The sequence below is a fragment of the Buteo buteo genome, chromosome 9, assembly GCF_964188355.1.
Source record: "Buteo buteo chromosome 9, bButBut1.hap1.1, whole genome shotgun sequence".
NCBI lineage: Eukaryota > Metazoa > Chordata > Aves > Accipitriformes > Accipitridae > Buteo > Buteo buteo.
Window position 1 is genome coordinate 25,589,232 of NC_134179.1, and position 21,153 is coordinate 25,610,384.

General features: G+C 39.1%; 1 protein-coding gene across 2 annotated transcripts in view; it reads right to left on the reverse strand.

The window, feature by feature from the left end:
- Positions 1 to 21,153, reverse strand: part of MAP3K5 (mitogen-activated protein kinase kinase kinase 5) — a 107,641-nt gene that overhangs the window by 21,029 nt on the left and 65,459 nt on the right. For both annotated transcript variants that reach the window (XM_075035798.1, XM_075035799.1), the window contains 6 exons: positions 20,434 to 20,541; positions 15,074 to 15,123; positions 10,015 to 10,110; positions 8,541 to 8,622; positions 6,433 to 6,566; positions 1,872 to 1,999 (listed from right to left, as the gene is read on the reverse strand). In XM_075035798.1, coding sequence (XP_074891899.1) covers positions 1,872 to 1,999; positions 6,433 to 6,566; positions 8,541 to 8,622; positions 10,015 to 10,110; positions 15,074 to 15,123; positions 20,434 to 20,541 — 598 coding nt within the window. The remainder of the gene's footprint in view (positions 1 to 1,871; positions 2,000 to 6,432; positions 6,567 to 8,540; positions 8,623 to 10,014; positions 10,111 to 15,073; positions 15,124 to 20,433; positions 20,542 to 21,153) is intronic.

A 21,153-nucleotide genomic window follows, 5' to 3' on the forward strand; every position in this document is an offset into this window, starting at 1 on the left:
AACCAAGTGCAGGGACCTATTCTATAACCAAAGGCCTCTCCAGGCAAATGCTTACTTGCATCATCACTGGCCTGAGTAATTAAAAAGAGACTGTCAGTATCTCCACTGGCCTCAGATGCAGCAGAGAAGCATATGCTTGCTTCCTCAAGCAGGCAGATCAGAACACATTTAATTAATTAATGTACTCACCTCCCTCCTATGCCTGGAGAGAAGTTGCCCCAAAGGAATGTTGTAAGAGTGAAAAAGGGTGGATGTGCATATGCATGTCTCTGTACATACACCAACTCCACGGTTTCTCAAAAAACTAAGCTCAAGAAGTGGGATTTTTGTTGCGTCTGGCTGCTGGGAGTTCTTTGGTCTCAAACAGAAGCAACAATCACCAGCCACCTTTCTCTTGTGTTAGGTACCTGAGGAGGGCTCAGCCAACTGAGACTAGCTACAGCCTTTCTAGTAGGATGACCACAGATCATCTCTGATCTTGTACTGGGTTTGTGTGGCAAGGTTTTTGTAGCAGAGGGGGTTACAGGGGTGGCTTCTGTGAGAAGCTGCTAGAAGCTTTCCCCCATGTCCAACAGAGCCAATGCCAGCCGGCTCCATGACGGGCCCGCTGCTGGCCGAGGCTGAGCCCATCAGCGACAGTGGTAGCACCTCTGGGACAACGTACTTAAGAAGGGGAAAAAGAACTTGTGCAACATCACTGCAGCCGAAGAAAGGAGTGAGAATATGTGAGAGATACAACTCTGCAGACCCCCAGGTCAGTGCAGAAGGAGGGGGAGGAGATGCTCCAGGCACCAGAGCAGAGATTCCCCCACAGCCCGTGGTGAAGACCATGGTGAGGCAGGCTGTCCCCCTGCAGTCCAGGGAGGTCCACGGTGGAGCAGATAGCCACCTGCAGCCCGTGGAGGACCCCACGTCGGAGCAGGTGGGTTCCCGAAGGAGGCTGTGACCCCGTGGGAACCCTGCGCTGGAGCAGGTTCCTGGCAGGACCTGTGGATCTGTGGAGAGAGGAGCCCACGCTGGAGCAGGTTTTCTGGCAGGACTTGTGACCCCGTGGGGGACCCACGCTGGAGCAGTGTGTGCCTGAAGGACTGCAACCCATGAAAGGGACCCGTGCTGGAGCAGTTCGTTAAGAACCCACGGGAAGTACTCATGTTGTAGAGGTTTGTGGAGGACTGTCTCCCATGGGAGGTGCCCCATGCTGGAGCAGGGGAAGAGTGTGAGGAGTCCTCCCCCTGAGGAGGAAGGAGCGGCAGAGACAACATGTGATGAACTGACTGCAACCCCCATTTTCCATACCCCTGCATTACTAGGGTAGAAAAAGGGAGAGAATCTGGGAGTGAAGCTGTGCCCAGGAAGAAGGGAGGGGTGGGGGGAAGGTGGTTTTTAAGATTTGGGTTTATTTCTGATCATCCTACTCAGATTTGATTGGTAATAAATTAAATTAATTTCTCCCCAAGTTGAGTCTGTTTTGCCCATGACGGTACTTGGTGAGTGATCTCTCCCTGTCCTTATCTTGACCCATGAGTCATATTTTCTCTGCCCTGTCCAGCTGAGGAAGGGAGTGATAGAGTGGCTTTGGGGGGCACCTGGCACCCAGTTGGGGTCAACCCACCACAGATCTGTAGGTAAAAGGATGTAGCCTGCCACAGCAATGATCTGAGCTGTATCTGTAGCACATTCTATCTAAATACTGAATGAGAGGACTCAAGCACTTTGAAGACACAGTTTTCCCCATTAATTTCAGAAAGAGATAGTAAAGAATATTACATTTGTATGAAATACATCTTGTTGCAGTACTATAGGTTTTTATAATTTTAAAATGTTAAAAAACAAACCAACCAACCACCAAACCAGTCTCCCTCACAACTTACCACCTGGCACCTGTTCCATGAATATCTTAATGAAGCCATTCTCACTAAGAGAACCTAAATACTGGACAATGTTCTTATGTTTGAGATGCTTATGCAAAGCTATTTCTTCATGCAGAGGTTGGGAGTACCTGGAAAGAAAAGAAGCAGTTGATGCAATATTGACCTTTGGGAAGAAAGTCTTGTGTTTACTGTAGTACCTAAAGTTCTATTTTAGGTCCCATGAAACACATTTACACTGAAAATGACTATGCGTTAGATGCATTTAACAGTGGTTGTGACTACCACATACTAAAAAATTATGTAATCATATATGAATACACATAACATATATAAAATATATATAATACTATGTATACATACACACACAAAGTGTTATAAATGTACATAGACAGACTGAGCAAAACAAAATTTGTGGAAAATGAACTCCTCTCCAGCCTAACTCAGAGAAAATGAACAGTTGGGCAAGCGGTTGGATTCAGACTAGTGCCAAAGTGAACTAGTAAACCATAAAGTTAGTGTATAATTAAAATCACCTCAAGAATGAAAGCTAATTAATTAAAATTGAAATGGTGATTTACATAGGAGTCTTATCTGAAAGCAAGAATGGATAGCTATCAGAGTAAGAAAATAGGAAGCATTTCATGGGGAGATATTGAGAAGAACTGATCAAAACAATTTCGCCAAATGTAGTCCAAGGTAAAAAATTTTTCAGAGATGTAAGCTTTTCAGCAGTCTTTTTGCCAAGAAGGTTTCTGGAGTCCAGATCCTTCTCCAGTGTGCAACACCACCAGAGCTCAGCAGCTGATGTGCTCCCTGGGCCAGTCCAACCACGGATGAGCTGGAAGCAGGTCAGCTGCCAGACTGTGCATTGTCTGGCAAAACGCAAGCAATATGCTTAGAGTCTGGTCGCTATTTTCACTAAAGCACTAACATCTGCAGTCAGACTTTCAGGGTAGCTGAAATAGATGAAGGACACAGACCTCCTTCTGTTAGTGCAGATGCGAGAATGAGCTGCAAAGTCTTGAGCAAGTGGAAGACATTCTGATGCTTACACTGAGGGAGTACTAAACATAACTGCAAACTCAACCTTCCAGCAACTTGCCAACAAAAGGAATAGTTTTACTGCCACCTTTACCAAGTTGGTCTCAGCATAGACTTCACAACAACACTGCTATGTTCTCGTCCCCTAATGAACTGGCAGAAAACTTTTATTTATTTACTGGGAGGAAGGGTAGCTTCCTGCTGCCTCAGGTTCAGGAGTTAGCTCTCCCTGGACCCAGTGGAGTGCCAGTGCCAGGAATGCAATCAAAGCACGAATGCAACTGAAGTTGTTAGGGGAAAAGTGCCTGTAAGGTCCACTCCCTTTTGAGGCAGGTAGTTATCAGCTCACCCTAACAGCAGCATTAAACTACAAGTGGAGGCTGAACTCTTAAAAAAAACATAGAGGGAAAAGAAAAAAAAAAAAAGCGGGCATCTGAAAATCCCTCTGGAAAACAACTGTTGCAGAAAACAAGGAAAGTATTTGGGTAATGAAAAGTACGATTATGCGACTCCAAGTCTATTTAATAAAAACTAATTTGAGTTTTTGTTTGCCTCTCCACACATGACTATAAAGATTCTGACTACGCTGTTAGTCATTCAGAAATGCAAAATCATCAGAGATTATATTCCCGAGTTCTACTAATGGGATATTCATTCAGAGCAGCAACAGTAAGACCATTATAATTCTTCCCCCTGCACTTTTAAACTGCAGTTAATTGAGTCTTGAGCAACTAAAATAATTTAGCAAATAAAATAAAGCCATAAGAAAAATCTCCAGTGGGATGAAGCATTTATTATTTTAGAACTTGGTCATTAGGAAACTTTAAATGGTATGAAGAAAGACAAATTCTAACTCCTAGAAAGCTAGATCTTATTACCTACCTAACATGGTTTTACTTTAACTTGGAAAGTTGACATGGCCACTGGTACTATTTTGTAGTACTGGAAATTCATTTGAGGGCAACAGCATTGCAGGAACGTTTCTTTTTCTTTCAGAATGTGTGTCCATAGTCTAACGTTTCCTGACAATTAAGTACATTATTCAGTAGCTTATATTTAACATATAGCTGTATCGAAGACTCGCTGCTTTTTGCACAGAAATCATTGCATTTCTGGCCATGCCTTGACTTGGAACTTAATTATTTCTCATGAATCCAAACGATGGTCATTTTTACTTTGAAAGTGTTAAGAATTAACTTCAGAGATGAATCTTTTTATTTCTGCAGATTTCTTTCGAAGTGCTAAAAGAGCAGGTTATAATTAATCAGAAATAAATTAATAAATTTTTCTTACTATGCCATTAAAAAAAAAAAAAGTACTTGAAATTTGTCCTGGAAGCCTGTAAATATTTTTGAAAGTCTAGATGAAAGACTAACAACTTCTTAATAATCTGTTTTCCAGTATGCTTTGCACATTGAACCTGAAACCTTTTCCATTGAAAATTCTTTTGAAATGTATATTGGAGAAGAAAAATCTGGAATAACCTTTTTTTCCTTTAAAGTAGTTCCTGCACTACTCAGGCTAACTTTCTATTAACCACAGTTGTTACAAACAACGAATTTCTTCTTAGCACATTCAAAACTTGCAACTCTATTTTGAGTCAAGAGATTGTTTTATGTAATTGAGGCCATACTTTCTGAGAAATTATAACACATCTTCAAGTTAAATTTACAATAACAATATAGAGGATGGAAGGATTCCCCTAAATTCCCTTGGATTCCCCTTTCCATAATCTAAGTTCCAGTATCTTTAAAAGAGCATGAGTATGGAAAAATTATTAGATCACACACATATCCATATTTAACAGCCAATGTATACATGGATTCAAAAAGATTTAGAAGGATTCATTTTTTAAACATCAAAGAAAAGAAGAGCTAAGTGAGGACAGAAGGACCAAAGAAAGGCCCACAAGAGACCCACCAGAAAGAAACTGAGCTAGGACACAGGTGGCATTACTGACCTCCCAGTCAGTAGATTACACAAAGAAAACATTATAATCACACAGTGTTCTGTCAACATCTAGGCTCCAATACAATTTAAATAACAGTCTTTGATACTGGACAGCTTGTAGAGAATAATGCTCCTCTTCCACAAATGGTGGTTCTACCCCCAGGGACATACATTCTAGATAAAAGTGAGAGGAGTAACAGCCACTGCGGTGGGTTAGAATAGCCTCTTGTATTTACTGTTTTGAATACAAGCACTCTCTGAGGCAACTGCTATGTAGGGACGGGTAAAACCAACTTCCTTCCTGATATTAGTTGTGGATTGAACACTGCACAAACAAGGATACAGTTATTTCCTCCTACAGAGGAAATGCAGCATGCCAAAATATGGGAAATTCTGTTGAAGGACAAGCTAGCCAGTAGATCACAGTAGTAAACCAAAAAAGCCAAATGGGCAAAAGAAGACAAGAAACTTGGAAATATGGATTCCATTCCTGACTGAAATGATAGACAAAAATTTACCAGTTGGTACACTCAATATTTTCCCTACATTCATTTAGGTATGCGATTCTTCCTGCTACCAAGCAGTGTTCTGTCTTTATCAGAAGAGCTTCCTTCATAAAAGTTATTTCTTCAACTATTGGGAAAGGAGTGATTTATCTTTCTGTTAGCAACCACGGCAATGTCTTTATTTCCTACTTTTCATAGCTTTCCTGAACATAAGCATGAGTTACAGCCTTTGATAATATTTTACAGTCTGTCTGAGAGGCACTTTAAAGATCCAGGCACTCAAGTCACCTGTTAAGCAGCAGCTTGTACAACACTCGACTACAAAAAACAAAGGCTAATGTAGAATTAAAGCATAACTTGACAGTTCAATACAGTCAGTTTCATTTGAAAAATCTTATCTTTAGACTTGCTATCACTTTTATCACAATATTTGTGGAATTCATGTATTCAAAATAGGACACACCAGAAGCCTCCAGATATACAAGTACTCACGATATTAAGTGTCTGGTCTTTACATGGCAACCTTTATAAATGAGAGACGGCAATACATATATAAAGAGACTCTGCATTAAAAAAATGCAGACAAAAAGTTTGTTCCACATGAATTATTCTAATGTTAAAAGGCTCCATAATAAATGATGCACAAAAAGGAAAGGAAAATATCTTTATCAGCAATTCAGGCTCAGAATTTTCAAGGACACCACAAATCACGAATTTCAGTTGTTCTTTTATAAGGACATGCCTGAGCATGTCTAAGTAGATTGAGTTTGTCACTAGGTGTTTGAGTGGGATTCAGCACTTGAGCAATATTTCTTTTGGAAAGAAAGAGTATTACAAACTACTAGTACCAAACCCAGTAAACATCTAAATTCTCAGTTGTGATCACTCTTTCGCAACTTGGAAACGTCTAGTTGCAAAGACAAGGAACACCATTAAATACCACAAACAGGTAATTTATTGGCAGCTTTGTAGAAGAGGTACTCCTTGATCAGCAAACTGGTTGATGACGTTACTGATGAAATTATGTAATGCACAACATTTGGAATCAGCCACAGTTACTATACCTGCTGTCTCTCTCTGGGATTTCTTTAATAGCAATTCTGACTTGATTGCTCAAATCTCGACCTGCATATACAATGCCATATGTTCCTTTTCCCAGAATGACTCGCTCGCCATTTTCATCATATTCATAATCATACTGCAAAGCAAACAACAACATGAAATGAAACAGAGGCATAAGATTTATTCCATCCGACCCTGTGCTCCTAACTAAGGCATCGAGGAAGCTAGTTGCTTTCTGCAGACCATGGAGAAGGAAAGAAAAACACTTCAAACTGGCAAATCGGATACCGTGCCAACACTGACTCTCCACTGACTGTACAGGAAGCATTGGCTTCTAAGGTAGCCATTTCAGGTAAGTGCATAAAGCTAAGCTACCCTTTACCTGTTCTTTGTAGTTACACTTGCATGTCTTGCTGAACAGCACCCGCAATTCTGCAGGCAGGTGCTGTAAAAACAAGAGAAGACAACAGAGGGCACTCGGCGCCAAGCTGAGAACTTTGGCTCCCACACAGTCATAGAAAGCAAGGCAGGATGCACTACTTTATTCCAGATGCTCTCCTGACCTGACCACATCTTCCAAAACCAGCACAACCTCAATTTTGCCAGCACCAGGTCAGCCAGCAGAGTGTGCCAAGGGAGGTTAGTCAGGATTGTAGTGTATTAAGCATGGTTTCGGCTGAATTTGAATTTCAAAGAGTTTAAGGCCAGTCCAGAAATGTTCATTAGATAAGATTATCTGATCTGTCCTCTTGTGTAACACAAACATGTAATTTCACATGCTCATGCCCATGCTAAACCCAGTAGTTTATGCCTAGATAAAGTATTTTTTATTTCCTCCAAATAAAGACTGCTATCTTTTGAATAAGAAAGAGAATCCACTACTTCTTCTAGTACTTTGTTTCAACAATTAATTACTCTCATGGTGAAGCCATGCCTCATAATTTGAATTTCTTTGGTGTCACTATTTAATTACATTTTTCCTCAACACAATAAAGAGACCATTAGCACATTGTAGTTTTCCCTGTAAAAAGGCTTACCCACTGTAATCAAGTCACCCACTGCTTTTCTTTTTGCTAAAATAAACAAATTGGGCACCCTGAGGTTCTCATTATAGGGTATGCTTCTATCCCACAAGTCACTCTAGAGGTTTCTCTGTCCCATCTTCAATTTCAGGTGTATTATAAAATGCCAACATCAAAACTGGGACAGAAGGCTGTCAGTATTCATTATGCAGCACTGACTCTCTCGGTTAGTTTTGGATGTCTCTAGAGCTTCGGGAAACCAGATTTTTATGTGATAGGATGTGGGCTTAGATACTCTATCCTGTTCCCTGCCACCTAAAAGAAAGCCTAAACACCCTAAGTACTGCCTTGCACTAAATGGCCCTGTACTCACTTTTCAACCATGTATATGTTCAGATAGAAACCCAAGGTGAGAATACAGCGTGTAATGGCACACCCAGGCAAGATATAACTTAGCTAACAGGGGTGGCAGCAGAAGTAGGGCATCCTAAGCTTCAGTGTGAGTTAGTGGGCTAAGGGTATAAACAGACTCCCAGCAGCACCAACATCATCATCTGATTTAAGTTTGCTGTTCATTGCTGCGCTTGCCCACAGATGGTAAGTAGCAAGGACAAGCCCTCCTCTACTACAATTACATCCTTACTTGTTGTGCAGACAACCTGCCAATAATGTAAAGTGCACACAATTCTAGTGATGCATGAAACAGACAACAAACAGTCTTTAAAATTTAAACAGATGCTAATGCTGCCTGACTATGATTACACTCTGAAGTAACTGTTACAAAAGTCGCTCTGTAATAAGCACGACTGGAGAATTCCGGAGTTGAGTACCTTCTCAAGCAAGTATGCTAACTGAAACACAAGAGATTTAGCTATGCTGGTTATAAAAATGCATGAGGACCTACATAAGGACCATTAAAAAGAATCATTAATTTATAAACAGAATAGGATAAAATTTTGTAAACAATAACTTGTCTAACTTCCTCCAGAGAAGGGATGTGTAATTTACTCCCTTCAGTGAAATGCTACACTAGAAGCCCCAAATTCTTAGTATAGTGGGGGAGGCGGGGGTGGGGTGGGTAAAAATACCTCTAGAGAGTCTCCATCACATTCCCCTTCCTCTGTAGCCTTCCCTATTTCTTCAGTGATACTGTTCACCATGTCAAAAAACCTGTGAAAAGAAAAAGAATAGAAAAAGAATAGAAAAAGAATAGAAAAAGAAAAGCAAATATACACTTGAGACAGTATCAGGACAAAGAGAACACTTCTCTCTAAAGTAATGAATGAAAAGAGGACTTACTATACTTAAGTATAAGCCCAGTGTAAAAGTTTGCTTATCAGCAAAAAGAAAAAAAAATTATTTACATGGAGAATTAACAGTAAAAAATCTGCAGTTTTCCTACTTCTTTTACATACTCCTTTTATATGTGCAAGACATCCATGATGTCTGAAATTATTAATTTAATTCATATTTCAAAATCTATGTATCAGGTGAAATTCTCATCCTATACCACCATTTCTTTATGTCCAATGAAAGTACTGAAGCATCACGAGAAGTGCCTAGAAGTCCTGCCTACACATTTGGAGAAGTTTTTGTAGTGCAGGAAGGCTAGCTTCAAGTTTTGCTTGAATGAAAAGGGGGTCTATTTTACAACTTCCCATTTAAAAAATATACTCTTACATATGACTTCTACCCCTTTGAAATAATGCAAGTACAAACACTATGTCATGCTAAGGTATTGATTACTTGTCTTCTAAGAAGTACTCAGATATGAAGGGGAATGAACATGGCAAAAGAAGCTATATGAACTAGAATGGATGAGAGAACAAGCTAGGGACTGGGCTGGGAGGTGGCCACAGCCATTAATATGGAGTACTGCAGTGATTTTTTGTAATGTTGCAGCCTTTTTTAGTACAAAAAGACATGAAATTCCCTCTGGGAATGCCTTCTGGATCAATTCAAGACCACAGTCCTCAAGCTTATGGAGCAGAAACACGGCTTAGAGAAACTGAGACACCCCTGATTTTATGCAACAAACCCTTGCCAAGTTTTCTGTAGGGATACTGGTACAATCTTACTTATGTAAACATGATGCTAATGTAAAGGAAATCAAGTGTGCTTCTTCATAATCATAAATAAAATTTTATTTACAGTAAAGGAGAAATCTTGACCAGACCTTGTGTTACCCCAAATGTTCCCACTTCAGAAAGTCCATTTTAAGTTTAGGATGCGTTGTTGCATTGGAGGCAACAAACACTTGTAGTAAGCCTTAATATAGTAAGTATTAGAAAAATAATCCCACAAAGTATGTAAAAAAAAAAAATTAAATTTGTAATCATATTTGTTTCTAATGTTTGTCTGAGCTTGCACTTTGACCCTTCAAACCTCATACATCTCCAGGGTACTATAGTACTAAGCTTTCATTTGAAAGGTGGCGATCACTGAAAATGCTCAGATCAACTTTCACTACAGTTCTGAAACAGTCAGTCGCTGTTGTGCATGCAGATACCATCTATCCCATCACAAGCCATGTTTTTTTCTAAAATAACAACAGTGACACACCTTCTGCAATGAAGTTCTGTGCAGAAATAGATTTGAAAGTCATCCGAGTTGTGCAGCACATATAGGAAACAGCATCGTTCTTCAAACTTCGAAATGCTGAAAGAACAGCCAAGCAGAACATGTTACTGGAAAGATGCATTTGGACTTCTACTGGCTATGCCAAACCATTCAGATCAACCCATTTAACATGGGAAAACACCAAATTAAACCTAAGAAGCTATGTTTTTTTCCTTATTGTAAAATTACCCTCTTGTATCCTCTAAAGTTCACATTCTGCTGTTTGCTGTCATTCAGCTTGCCCCCCCCCCCCCCCCCCCCCCCCCAGTTCACACATTGCCCAAGAAAGAGTAGGAGCAAAGAAGTTAATAGGATTATTTCCATTGACCCGAGTCATTTTTGTCTTCAGTGCATTTAGGTAAGGCCCTTCATTTCCACTGCTGCAGCCAGGATGAAACATTCTTTCAGGATCATATTAGAAAGCTGGACTTTGAACTCAAATGATGAGTTCTTCCTGCTTTAGAAATCAGCCACAGCTCAACCTGAACACAAAAATTTCTGATCACTTCCTTGTGAATTGGTACATTGACAGTAAGTTGGAAAAATATTTTAAAACTGAGTCAGCATCAAAAAATGAGGTGAATGACTCTACCACCCTTATGCACCCACAGCTTTCTTCAGTTTTGGTTTTATCTGCTATACCAGGAGAACAAAAATAATGAAGAAGTACGTATGCCATTTTCTTATGGATGCATAAATGTCTCAACAGAAGAGCAGAAGAGGTGCAAACTCTGGTATAGTTGTCAGTTTTCTACCCCAAGTAGGCTGCAGTTCTTGCAAAGATATCCTTTCACCAGAACTGTTTTATATGCATGTCATTACTGCGCTCCTTAGAGAAAATATTAAACATTATTTGAAATAGCTCTTTCTGTAACTTTGTTGCATGTTGAGTGCCAGGTGTCAAGCTGATGCAGTATAACTGATTGTTACTATATTAGAAAAGGAAAGAAAAACATGGCTAGAGGTGTTATAAGGGAATATAATGCAGCATTTGAGAAACCAAGACAAATTAAGTCTCCTTATGAACATTCATAAGATACTGAACAAAATCCACAGTCCTAGTGAAATCAATCTATTTTAGCTGGATCAAGACAGCCATCACGTTTTTAGTTAATTTATAACACAATAAAGTAGAATGGTATTCTATGTTGTGCCAAAGGATTGGTGATTTGATTATCAAAACAGTTTTTCTTTAAATATCAGGAAATACTTGTGATTTTCAACCTTTAATAGGTGTCTAAGGTTGTCCGATCCTTGTTTCCTTTTATGATTCCTCTGTTGTAGAGCCCTGTAACTTTTGACAAATAAATGACTCTTTAGACAAGCTGGGGGGCCTGCCTTTGATAAAGCTACATAAAAGAAGAGCAAGCTTCATTATAAGAAAATTTGTCTTTGGGTGTGGTGACTTATTTTTACATTAGGAAAAATTTGTAAGTGCTAAGTAATGTACAGATCTGTGAAGACAGTCACTGCCCCCAGTTTATAAACTAATTTTTAATTCAAGTTTTTCAAGCATATAGGTAAACTCTCCAGATGTGGAGTAACTGATATTAACAGAATTACTCATTCATTTCAAGTTCCATGTGAGTTTAAACATTTTACTGAATAAACTGTCAGTTTAAACCTGACATGCACAGAAGCCACTGGCTAACACAGCAGTGAATAAAAGGGTAAGAATGTGGAGTGTACACAGAGGGCAGGCAAATTCATAAATATTTAAGGCCTTTAAGGAAATGCCTCCTTCTGACAGTTCCTGAGCACATGTAGTACCCACTGACTTATACGACAGCAGAATTGGGGATGAATTTGCGAAACTCCAAGACAAACAGGGAAGCACAATGTAGCATGGCCTTGTGCCCAGCTCGTCTTCATCCAAAACTCCCCTTAGTCAATGAGAAATACTGCAAATGCTGTAATCACTGCTTACTAATACTTCCAGATTAAGCTGCAGAAAACAGCTGAGCATTGGCAGCAACCACAGAAAAGCAGCTCGGTGGAACTTTAGTCTGTTTTCTACAAGTGTAGCAGTATAGACACCTCCCACTGTCGTAATTAAGTAGTCTGACAAGATTCCAAGAACTTGGGATGGAAAACGAACATGTTGTCAATTCTTAAGCTACAAAGAAAACTGGATGCAGATCTAAATCCCATTTTTTCACTATTTATAACACTACATTCATCAGCATGACCTCTGAGGCACTCTCCCATGGAAACACTACAAGTAGCGGTTATTTCATAATCCAGAGCTTGTCCCAAACACTAAGAAAAAGCCAATTTGTAGTTTAGCAACTTCAGTCTGCTACTTTTTTTTTAATTTTTAAACTGGAAAAATAAAGACAGTATCTTCTTGCTCATATGATGTCAGTTCTGCAGAACTCTAGGGACTATTCCGGATAACCTAAGATGCAAAGCACCTTGGGGTAGCAGCCATGTTCCAAAAGCTCTGATGAAGCCTTTAGGATTAACAGTACTTTTTGGCCCAATTCCATAACAAACATTTGTGTTTAAGACATCAAGAAGGCACATGACAAAAGCAGAGTTATTTACATCGGTGCACCAACCGCTAATCTATGAGTTTGTTAGGCTAAACCCAATTACTATGACTCCCTACATACAGAGTATGATTTAGCACTCTGCTGCTCAGAGAGCTCTATATACTTTCCAAGCCCCTTTGCAATTCTTGAGAGCTGAACTCTATTACTCATGAAATAAGATGCTGATTACACCAGCTGATACATAGCACACAGAAATAGTGACCCCTCAGTCACTTCCTTCAAGTATTTACCAAAAACATTAGCCATATCAATGCTAGATGTCTCTTCAGACCTGCTGTCTCCTTATGTAATGCAGTAAATATTTATGGAGGCCTTTGAAAAAGCCTCCAAGATCATGTACAAAGACCTGCCTTGTACATTAAGGCTGCACTTCTGAAGCTGGTTCTTACTAGTCTAGAAAGGCTGAGAATCCTCATCAAGCTGCAAACTCCCCCTTCCTGTACCACTTTAAGTCTAGGAGCTTCAAAGGAGCCAAAAATAGTCTTGATACAAAAATAGATTAGAAACAGGCCTGGTTCTGAAGGCTGTCCCACTCTGAAGAATACCTGCCTTCATAAAACTTGGAAAAAACATGAAAAACTGTGAAAAATTAAGTGATCAGAAACATGCATATATTTGGAAGGGGGGGTGGGGGGAGCAAGAGGGGCATATTCAGTTTCATACTTGCATAAGATAAAGATTTCCCCCTGCAGCTCCTCATGGAGGCAGCCAGAGAGTTTTCTAAGAATTCACAGTGACTCTTGGCTCACTGTAAAGTCTTCCAAGTTGTTCTGGACATCTATCCAGATGAACAGATTGTGAATTTAATTGACAAGTTAAATGAAAATTGACAGCTTAAACAACAAATGCAGAAGGGTACACCAGAAACAGCAGTACCGACCACAGCATGGTTTAATAAGGGGGAGGGAAAGGAAAAAGATTACAATAAATAAATACTTTTTTTTCTGTTTTTAGAAGCACACAAAAACATACTGTAACCAAAACCCAAACCAGACTGAACTAAGTGTATCATTGCAATTTTTGCCTAAATTAAGCTGAATCCCACAGGATTGAATTTCTGTGCCTATTGATAGTTTGTTTTTTTAAGTTACTTTTTGGAAGGAAAAAGAATCATCCATCTGTGTAAAGAAGTCCTGTAGACATAGCAACAGTTTCGTGTGTATGGAACAGTTATTATTAGAACAGAGCAATGACTATTTTAAAAAAATGTAAGATTCCTGGCTTTTTTTTTTTTTTTTTTTTTTTTAAAGATTACACTAAAAGCAAACACCGAAGTGGAAAGTTGCAGGATGCCAAAGGACAGAGAAATTGGGGGGGGGGGGGGGGAAGAGAGACTAAGACAAAGAATTGATCCCAGGAGGTCACAGCAGTGGTAGAACACTGCTTTCTTACTATCAGAAGATACAAACTGCAAGGCTGGACCCTGCTAAACAGGGTGCACACTATGTTCAACCTGGGCTAGCAGAGCAGACCCACTACCTCAGATCTGGCTGTTCTCTACTGACAATATGGCACACAATCCAGCAAAGAATTCTCCCTAGAAGAAGTCTCCCTAGTAGACAGAAAACATTTTGCTGAAATCAAGCAAATAGATGGCAAAGTTCCTCCTTTGTCATTATCTCACAAGCCCTGGCCCAAAGAGGGAAGTGTGCTGAAGGAAAAAAAGGTGGCATTGAACATATAACATCATTCTCTTCTGATCCAGTCTTGCTCATGTCACTCCTGATCCTATGATTTATTAATCCACGTTAACCTACTCTACATGAATCTCTGGGAGGTTAGGGGATCATCGCCCCCCCCCCCGCCTTCTCCTATTTACTCCCTTTTCTGCTCTCTCAGTCTTCAAGTTTTCACTTTGTGGTCTAACTACCACTCTGTGTTGACAGGCTCCTCTCCTTACAGGCCTTGTCTAAAACAGTTTTGCTGCCATAAACAGACACAGAAACAAAAAAACCCCAAATGTACACACTCACACCAAAACCCAACAGGTAAGCAATTAGGATATTGCAAGACACCCTGATCTTGTCAGTTCCTCATATCCTCCCGCTCTGCATCCACATGTTACTTCCTGGCTTACATATTCCATGCACCAGGCAGCTGCTGGCTGTGACAGAACTCAGGTAAAATGACATGAGACATTGGCAGTTATTTTAATTCAATCTTAATTAGCATAAAGTAAGTGACTGCCAACTTTTAGAAAATATTAGTTCTTTAATTCAAGGGGCTACGTTAGCTAAGTTTTACATAATGAACTCTGCAAGTGGTCATTTCTGAATCTGGAATAAGACTCCTGGGGCTTTACTTAGAGCAGGGCATCTGTGAAAGTACCTGCAACACTCTGCTCCAATTCTGTCTCTATTACTCCACAAAGGTCCACAGCAGCAGTGTAATACAATACTTATTCAATTACTCTTTTAATTTCAAAACATGAAAGGGAAACAACTTACCTTACTCCTCTGATAGAAGCAGCACTGAAGTTCCACTCATGGATACCCTTCTGTAACATCCAGAAGAGAATAAATAAATAAAACATTCTTTTTTGTGAATGAAGTGCCAGTAGGCATATCTTCTAGACTGAAACTCAAAAGATGGAAAGATAAACACTTGAATTACAACAGCCTATTACCTTTTAACAGTTATTTTTCAGGGCATTCCCCCCCCAAACCAAAGCAACAGCAGTTCTAGATACAAGTTTTGGTTGGTTTGTTTCTTCACTGTTTACTCTGCAAACACAATATACTATTTTAGAAAGCATGCAAGCAAATCAGAAGATCAGAAGGTCTGCTAGTATATCCTGGTCTGGGTGCTGAACGTGGGGTCACATGCAACCCTCTGGAAAGTAGGGGAAAAAAATTCCACTTCTGAGAATAACAAGAGCTTGCTCTGCATGTTCGATGCCCTAGGCGTGTGGGAGGAGGAGGTGGAGAGAGCTACAAGCAGGAAGTCTGACACTGGAGAGCAAAGTGGGAGATTCTTGAAAAGTAGGAGGAATTGCCTGGGGAAGGAGCAGATCCAAAGGCCAAGTGTCTAAAGAAGCAGAAAGGAGGCTATTTCCCTAGCAATACAGAAGAAAGCAGTAAGAACGTACCCAAACCCCTAAGAGCTGCTGGAGTAATAAACAAGGCTACAAGAAAGAAGCCACCCTATGAACACACGAAGAGCCAGGACTCACTTATTTTCAGATCTTTTAAGATTACATGTGTCACATTCAGCAGAATTGATTTCTCTCTGCAGACCATCATATTGCTCTATGTTTATGTTCTAATAAAACTTTACTGTAGGAAATGGAAGCCTTTTGTATCTTCTAAAGAAAACATTCTCCTTTCAGGAAAAGGTGGAACTACAGCACCTTAAAGTCCTGGCAACCTTGGAAGCCCACCACAATGAGCAACATATTTGAAGAACCTCCGCTTTCTAGAGCTGAATGTCATTTGGCATTTTAGTGACCTGAGCAATTAAAAGGCACAGAGACATTTCTTGCTGAGAAGTAATTTACAGCATAAGAGCAGTGTCAAACAATCTTTTGTATTCCAAAAGAGGACATGAAAATGTGTAGCTTATAAAACATTTCATGAATAGTGAAGTATGCAGAACAGATACACTGCCAAAATAGTTGCACAATGTGCAGGAAGTGACAGAGGAAGTTATTCTCCCAGCTATAACAGCTTTCTTATTATAAGGCTTCCTACAACAATTTTCTCCTCCTCTGTAATTCCCTCCTTCCTGCTCAAATCACATTAAAGGTTGTGATGCTAATATAAAATGCCTAACACAACGTACCACAAATACAAGCAAACATCTTCTTTGAAGCACAAGCTTCACACTATTAATTGTAAAGTACAAAGCGGTTAACTCCAATATCTCTTCAATGTTAAATGGGGGGAAGGGTTTCTCCAGTGGCATACAGGGACAGGAGAATAGCCTGATATTAAGAAAAGGTGGGATTGCATCTTGAAGTGGAGGTACTATAACTGATGCTAGTATGAAGCGCTTGTGAAATTACTATTCAAGTTGCCTGGTTCTCTTGCATGAAGAAAGATCACCAACTCAATCCCTCTGCTAAGGAGGGTGTATCTGAACTATCTTTTAATCCTCCTTCCACATACAAACTCTGACACTCTCCAATTTTCCATGCTTGGAAACTCTCTTCAGAGCTTAGCTATTGATACTTGTCCAATTCCCACTATTAGGAAGAATCTGAAATCTAAGTAAGTTAAAATATATGTCCTGATAGGCAGACACGCTCAAGAAGTTAAACAAGAAGCATTAAGTATTGTGGGTTTTACCCATCATCTACGTGCAACTGATCTCTCAGATTCATACATCTTTTATTCACCACACGAAGTTCTCAGGCAATGAAATAATATAAAAGTTCTGTCCCTCATAATCTTGCCAAGTTTTGAGTACATTGGAGTAAATATATCAGGCGTGCTATCCAAATTCAGCATCTGTTCTTTGGTTAGGCAAAAAACCACCAACCACCCAAAACAAAACTCAAAACGGATTCAGAAGCCAATGCAAAACAGAGACAGGCTGTTCTATTTCAAACTTGCAAACAGCACTGCTGCATTCCTGAACCCCATGCGGAAAGGGCTGCTAAAATTAGGGAACTGCAAGGCAAAGGTAATGTGCATTCTACAAAATAAAATGCTATCTGATTTTTATAGGCATTTGTTTATGTTAAACTTGGTATTATTAAAAGGCATAAATGTTAAGATATGCTGCTAAAAAAGCCATGGAAAAGGAAGAGGTCACATTATTTATCCTGGTATTGAGCGTCATTTGCCTACTGATTACAAAATTGCCAGATGCAGGCTCCACTGAGTTCCAGTTGGGATTTGAAACAGAAATTCAGTTCCTTTGTGCGTGAAAGGAAGATCATACACTTCGTAACTCACAATTATTACCATCAGAGCACTGACTGAATTTTGAAAATAAGTAGAACCATTAATTTATAAGACAAAATGAACTGACATCTGAAGCACAAGCTGGGAAAGCTCTGACAGACCTATGGTAGGCAGACTGAAATTAGGTAGTTGAAGTTTTCAAACTCAGCTGTCTAACCTGCCCTTGCAGTAGGAATAGGTGGTCTTTGCTTGTTAATCAGCCCCTAAAATACTTGTTTTCAGCCTAGTAAGGATCAAAGTAAGAATTTTCCTCTTTGCAGTGGGCTGACAGTTAATACATCCATTTCCTTCACAAAATCTCTTATCAAAGACAAATATTATACTGGTTATATTCAACTGAAAAGGAAGCTGGTGTCTCCAAATTTTTCTAGTCCCTTTCTCCCTGTAAGGTTTCTGATGGATTCTAAGGACTTTGACAACCTTGCAACAACAGACTATAATTGTACAACTGAAGGGATAACTACCAAATTGCCCATTGCATTCTTTTGATAGGTATTACAGCTCACGGGGCAAGGATGCCTCCACTGCGTATCAATCAGATCCCAGGCTACTGAATAAGCTCACAACAGTAAGGATTCTGGCCAGAGCAAAAGTACTAGGGAGTGCATTTAAAACTGACCTTGTCTAATGTTATTGATTAACTCTAGTGTTTTCCTATTTTTGCTGCTCTAATGTGCAGAAAACACAGAGACACTCCCCAAATCAGGAAGGAGGAGAGAAAAGAGGAAAAAAAAGGTATAACATTCTATAAAGAAACTTTAGAAATGGAACAACAGGTTACAAAGTCTGCAATGCCAAAATACCTATCTACTGAACACCAAACAGGTACAGACTAATACATCCAAATCCTTCTCACAGTCACAGGATGACTGGGCGGTCAAGTGACACTGACTATGAAAAAGCTATGAAAAAGGCCATTGCTGAAAGTATCAAACAAAATAGCCCAGTAGCTGAAAGATACATGAATGCACCTTGACATACCATTTTTAGAATATTAGTGCACTTGCTCAAGCAAGGTTAACTCAAACTGGAACATAAGAACTCGTGGCAATGAAATGCCATGTGTGGCCAGGACACCAAGCCTACTTGTTTTGCCTAAAAAAACCAAACAGCCCAAACCACTAAGAGATATTAGAATTCTCCTTAAAAATACTCTAAGGTAAACATCAGAGAGAGAAAGGAACCACTTAAACACTGTGTTAGCAAAAGAACAAATGAGTATGAAACGGCAACAAATTCAGATTGAAAGCTAGAAGACTTAAAAGTAACGCTCTACTTCACCAGCAGTATTCCACTCTAGGCTCTTCTAGAGGTGCAGTGGCATTCCCAAAGCACTTTCCAGCACAAAACGTTGTCTGTGAAACCTACACTAGTATTCAGAGCTTGATCACTTTATGTGAAACACTATATGGCAAGAGTTTCTGCAACAGAGGTGAACAGGATTCAATAGTCCAGAAAATTCCTTCTAGCCCTATGTTCCTTCTTATGCTATAGATAAGCCACTTAACAGAATGGAAAGTATTTTTTGGAGGTAAACTACATACACACAAATAAAAGCCTACAAAACAAACAAACAAAAAGCCATATACAGGTAGTTTCTAAATAGACTAAATTCTGAATACAGAAATACTTTCAGAACAGATATTTTACAATAGAAAGGTTTACTCTATAGTACTGACAAATCATTATTTACTGTACAGCAAATTTTGTTTTTGTCCAAGAATTGCATAAATTTATTTTTTATATTATTCTCAGAGGCTGAGCCTACTTAGAAAAACATCAGTCAGAATAAACCACAAATAAACAGAAATTCATTGGTCTAGGCAAACATTTCAGTTTGTGCTCAAAACATGCTATTTCAGCTACTGTCCACTTACATTTTCTCATGTACTCACAACAAAAATTCTAAGTAGTATGGCCTCACATATTCTGCATGCAAAAATGTTTCTCCTTTAACAGACTAAAAGTACAAAAGCTGAAGGATGTATTACCTGAAAAATTGGTCTTCACTGTCCTATCTTGCAGGCAAACAAAATGCTTTCATGGACGAATGAATAGTGCTAGTTCTTACAAATCGCACCATCTCCATTGTTGTGCTTCCAGCTGACTCAGCCTCCACTCTTCATATACTTCCCCCATGTTTCTGTGCTCCTGTCCTTCTCTGAGGTTCTACGATGTTCTCCCTGTCTTCACTCTTACCAACATTTTGCTTCCTAAGCATCCCAGAATTCAATAACCGTTCTAGGTTTTCCTCTCCCCTTGCATGTCCAGATTTTCTAAGCTCCTTTCCAAACATGTCTGGCTATCTCACACCTTGACATATGGACTTCTCAGCTTTTTCAATTTCTAGACCTTCGGAGCATCTATCTATCCTTCTGCCAAATATTTCTTTGGCTTTTGATTGATTCCGCTCCCCTTTTAAGACACCAGTCTCTATTACTTTCATGTTAAAGGAGTATTTACCACAGCTGACAAGTAATACTGCAAGTACAGAAGAAGATTCTTCTGTTTGTATAAATAATTTATGTGACATTATTTGTATGACGACAGTATATTGTAAATTACTTATGAAATAATCTTAAGCAACAGACTTCTTGTATATTATGCACTGATTTAAAACCTGAAAGAAGATAGATGCAAGTTATTTTTAAAAATGTAGAGAAAAGATCCATTGAACAAGACAAACTTAAAGAAAAAGTTAAGAATGCTATATTAAAACAAAAAAAAAACCACGATGGCCAACATATGTCCACAGCATCTTCCTGTGTGTTACTGAAACACTTTTCTCCTTTGCAGAATCCATCATTAGATGCAACTGTTTACATGTTATATGCCTTATGTACCGTGCATACTTTTAAATTGTGAAAAAAGTTACAACTACAGACAACATCATGGTATACCTTGTCATCAGGCAGCACATGCCAGATAGATACAGTCTTCTCCTCGGCTTCACTGTTGATGGAGAGATATGAGGGCTGATAGATTTTTGTTGGTTCCAATATTAAAACCTTGTAGAAAAAAATAAATTTTTAAAGAGTCAGTACAAAACACGTAGAACTTTAAAAAGTATTAAAATCTGTTAAAACTATTTCTGTAGTCATACCATAGCAGGAAAAACAGGGGAAACAGAATGAAAGGTAAAATTTTGGGTACTGGGCTAGTTTAGTAAGGCTGACAGTAACTTAGGTTAAAAAAAAAAAAAAAAGGCCCATTTTAACTTAGTTTTTATATAAGGTTATTGTGTGTCAATTGGTAGCACATATTAATTTTCCAAATTATTTCTCTGACAGCTATCACATTTTAAAATATTTCTGTCACAATTCATTCTCTTGCAATGCTATTCAATAACCTCCATCTCTCATGTGGACAGAATTCATGGTATACCTTTACCATCTTTTGGTAGAAGCGCATTTGGGTGAATCAGAAAAACACATCAACCTAGAGATAGCCTGAACTGCTTTTGATTTAGACCACCATGAAGTGTAGCCACCAGATCAAATGATTTTCTCAAAAGCAACGAGCACCACTGCAAGAGGCTGACAGCTAAATATTATAGACAATTTCCTGGAATAAGTGAAACAAAAACTAGAACCATCACGTAAAAGAGATGGCAGGCAATG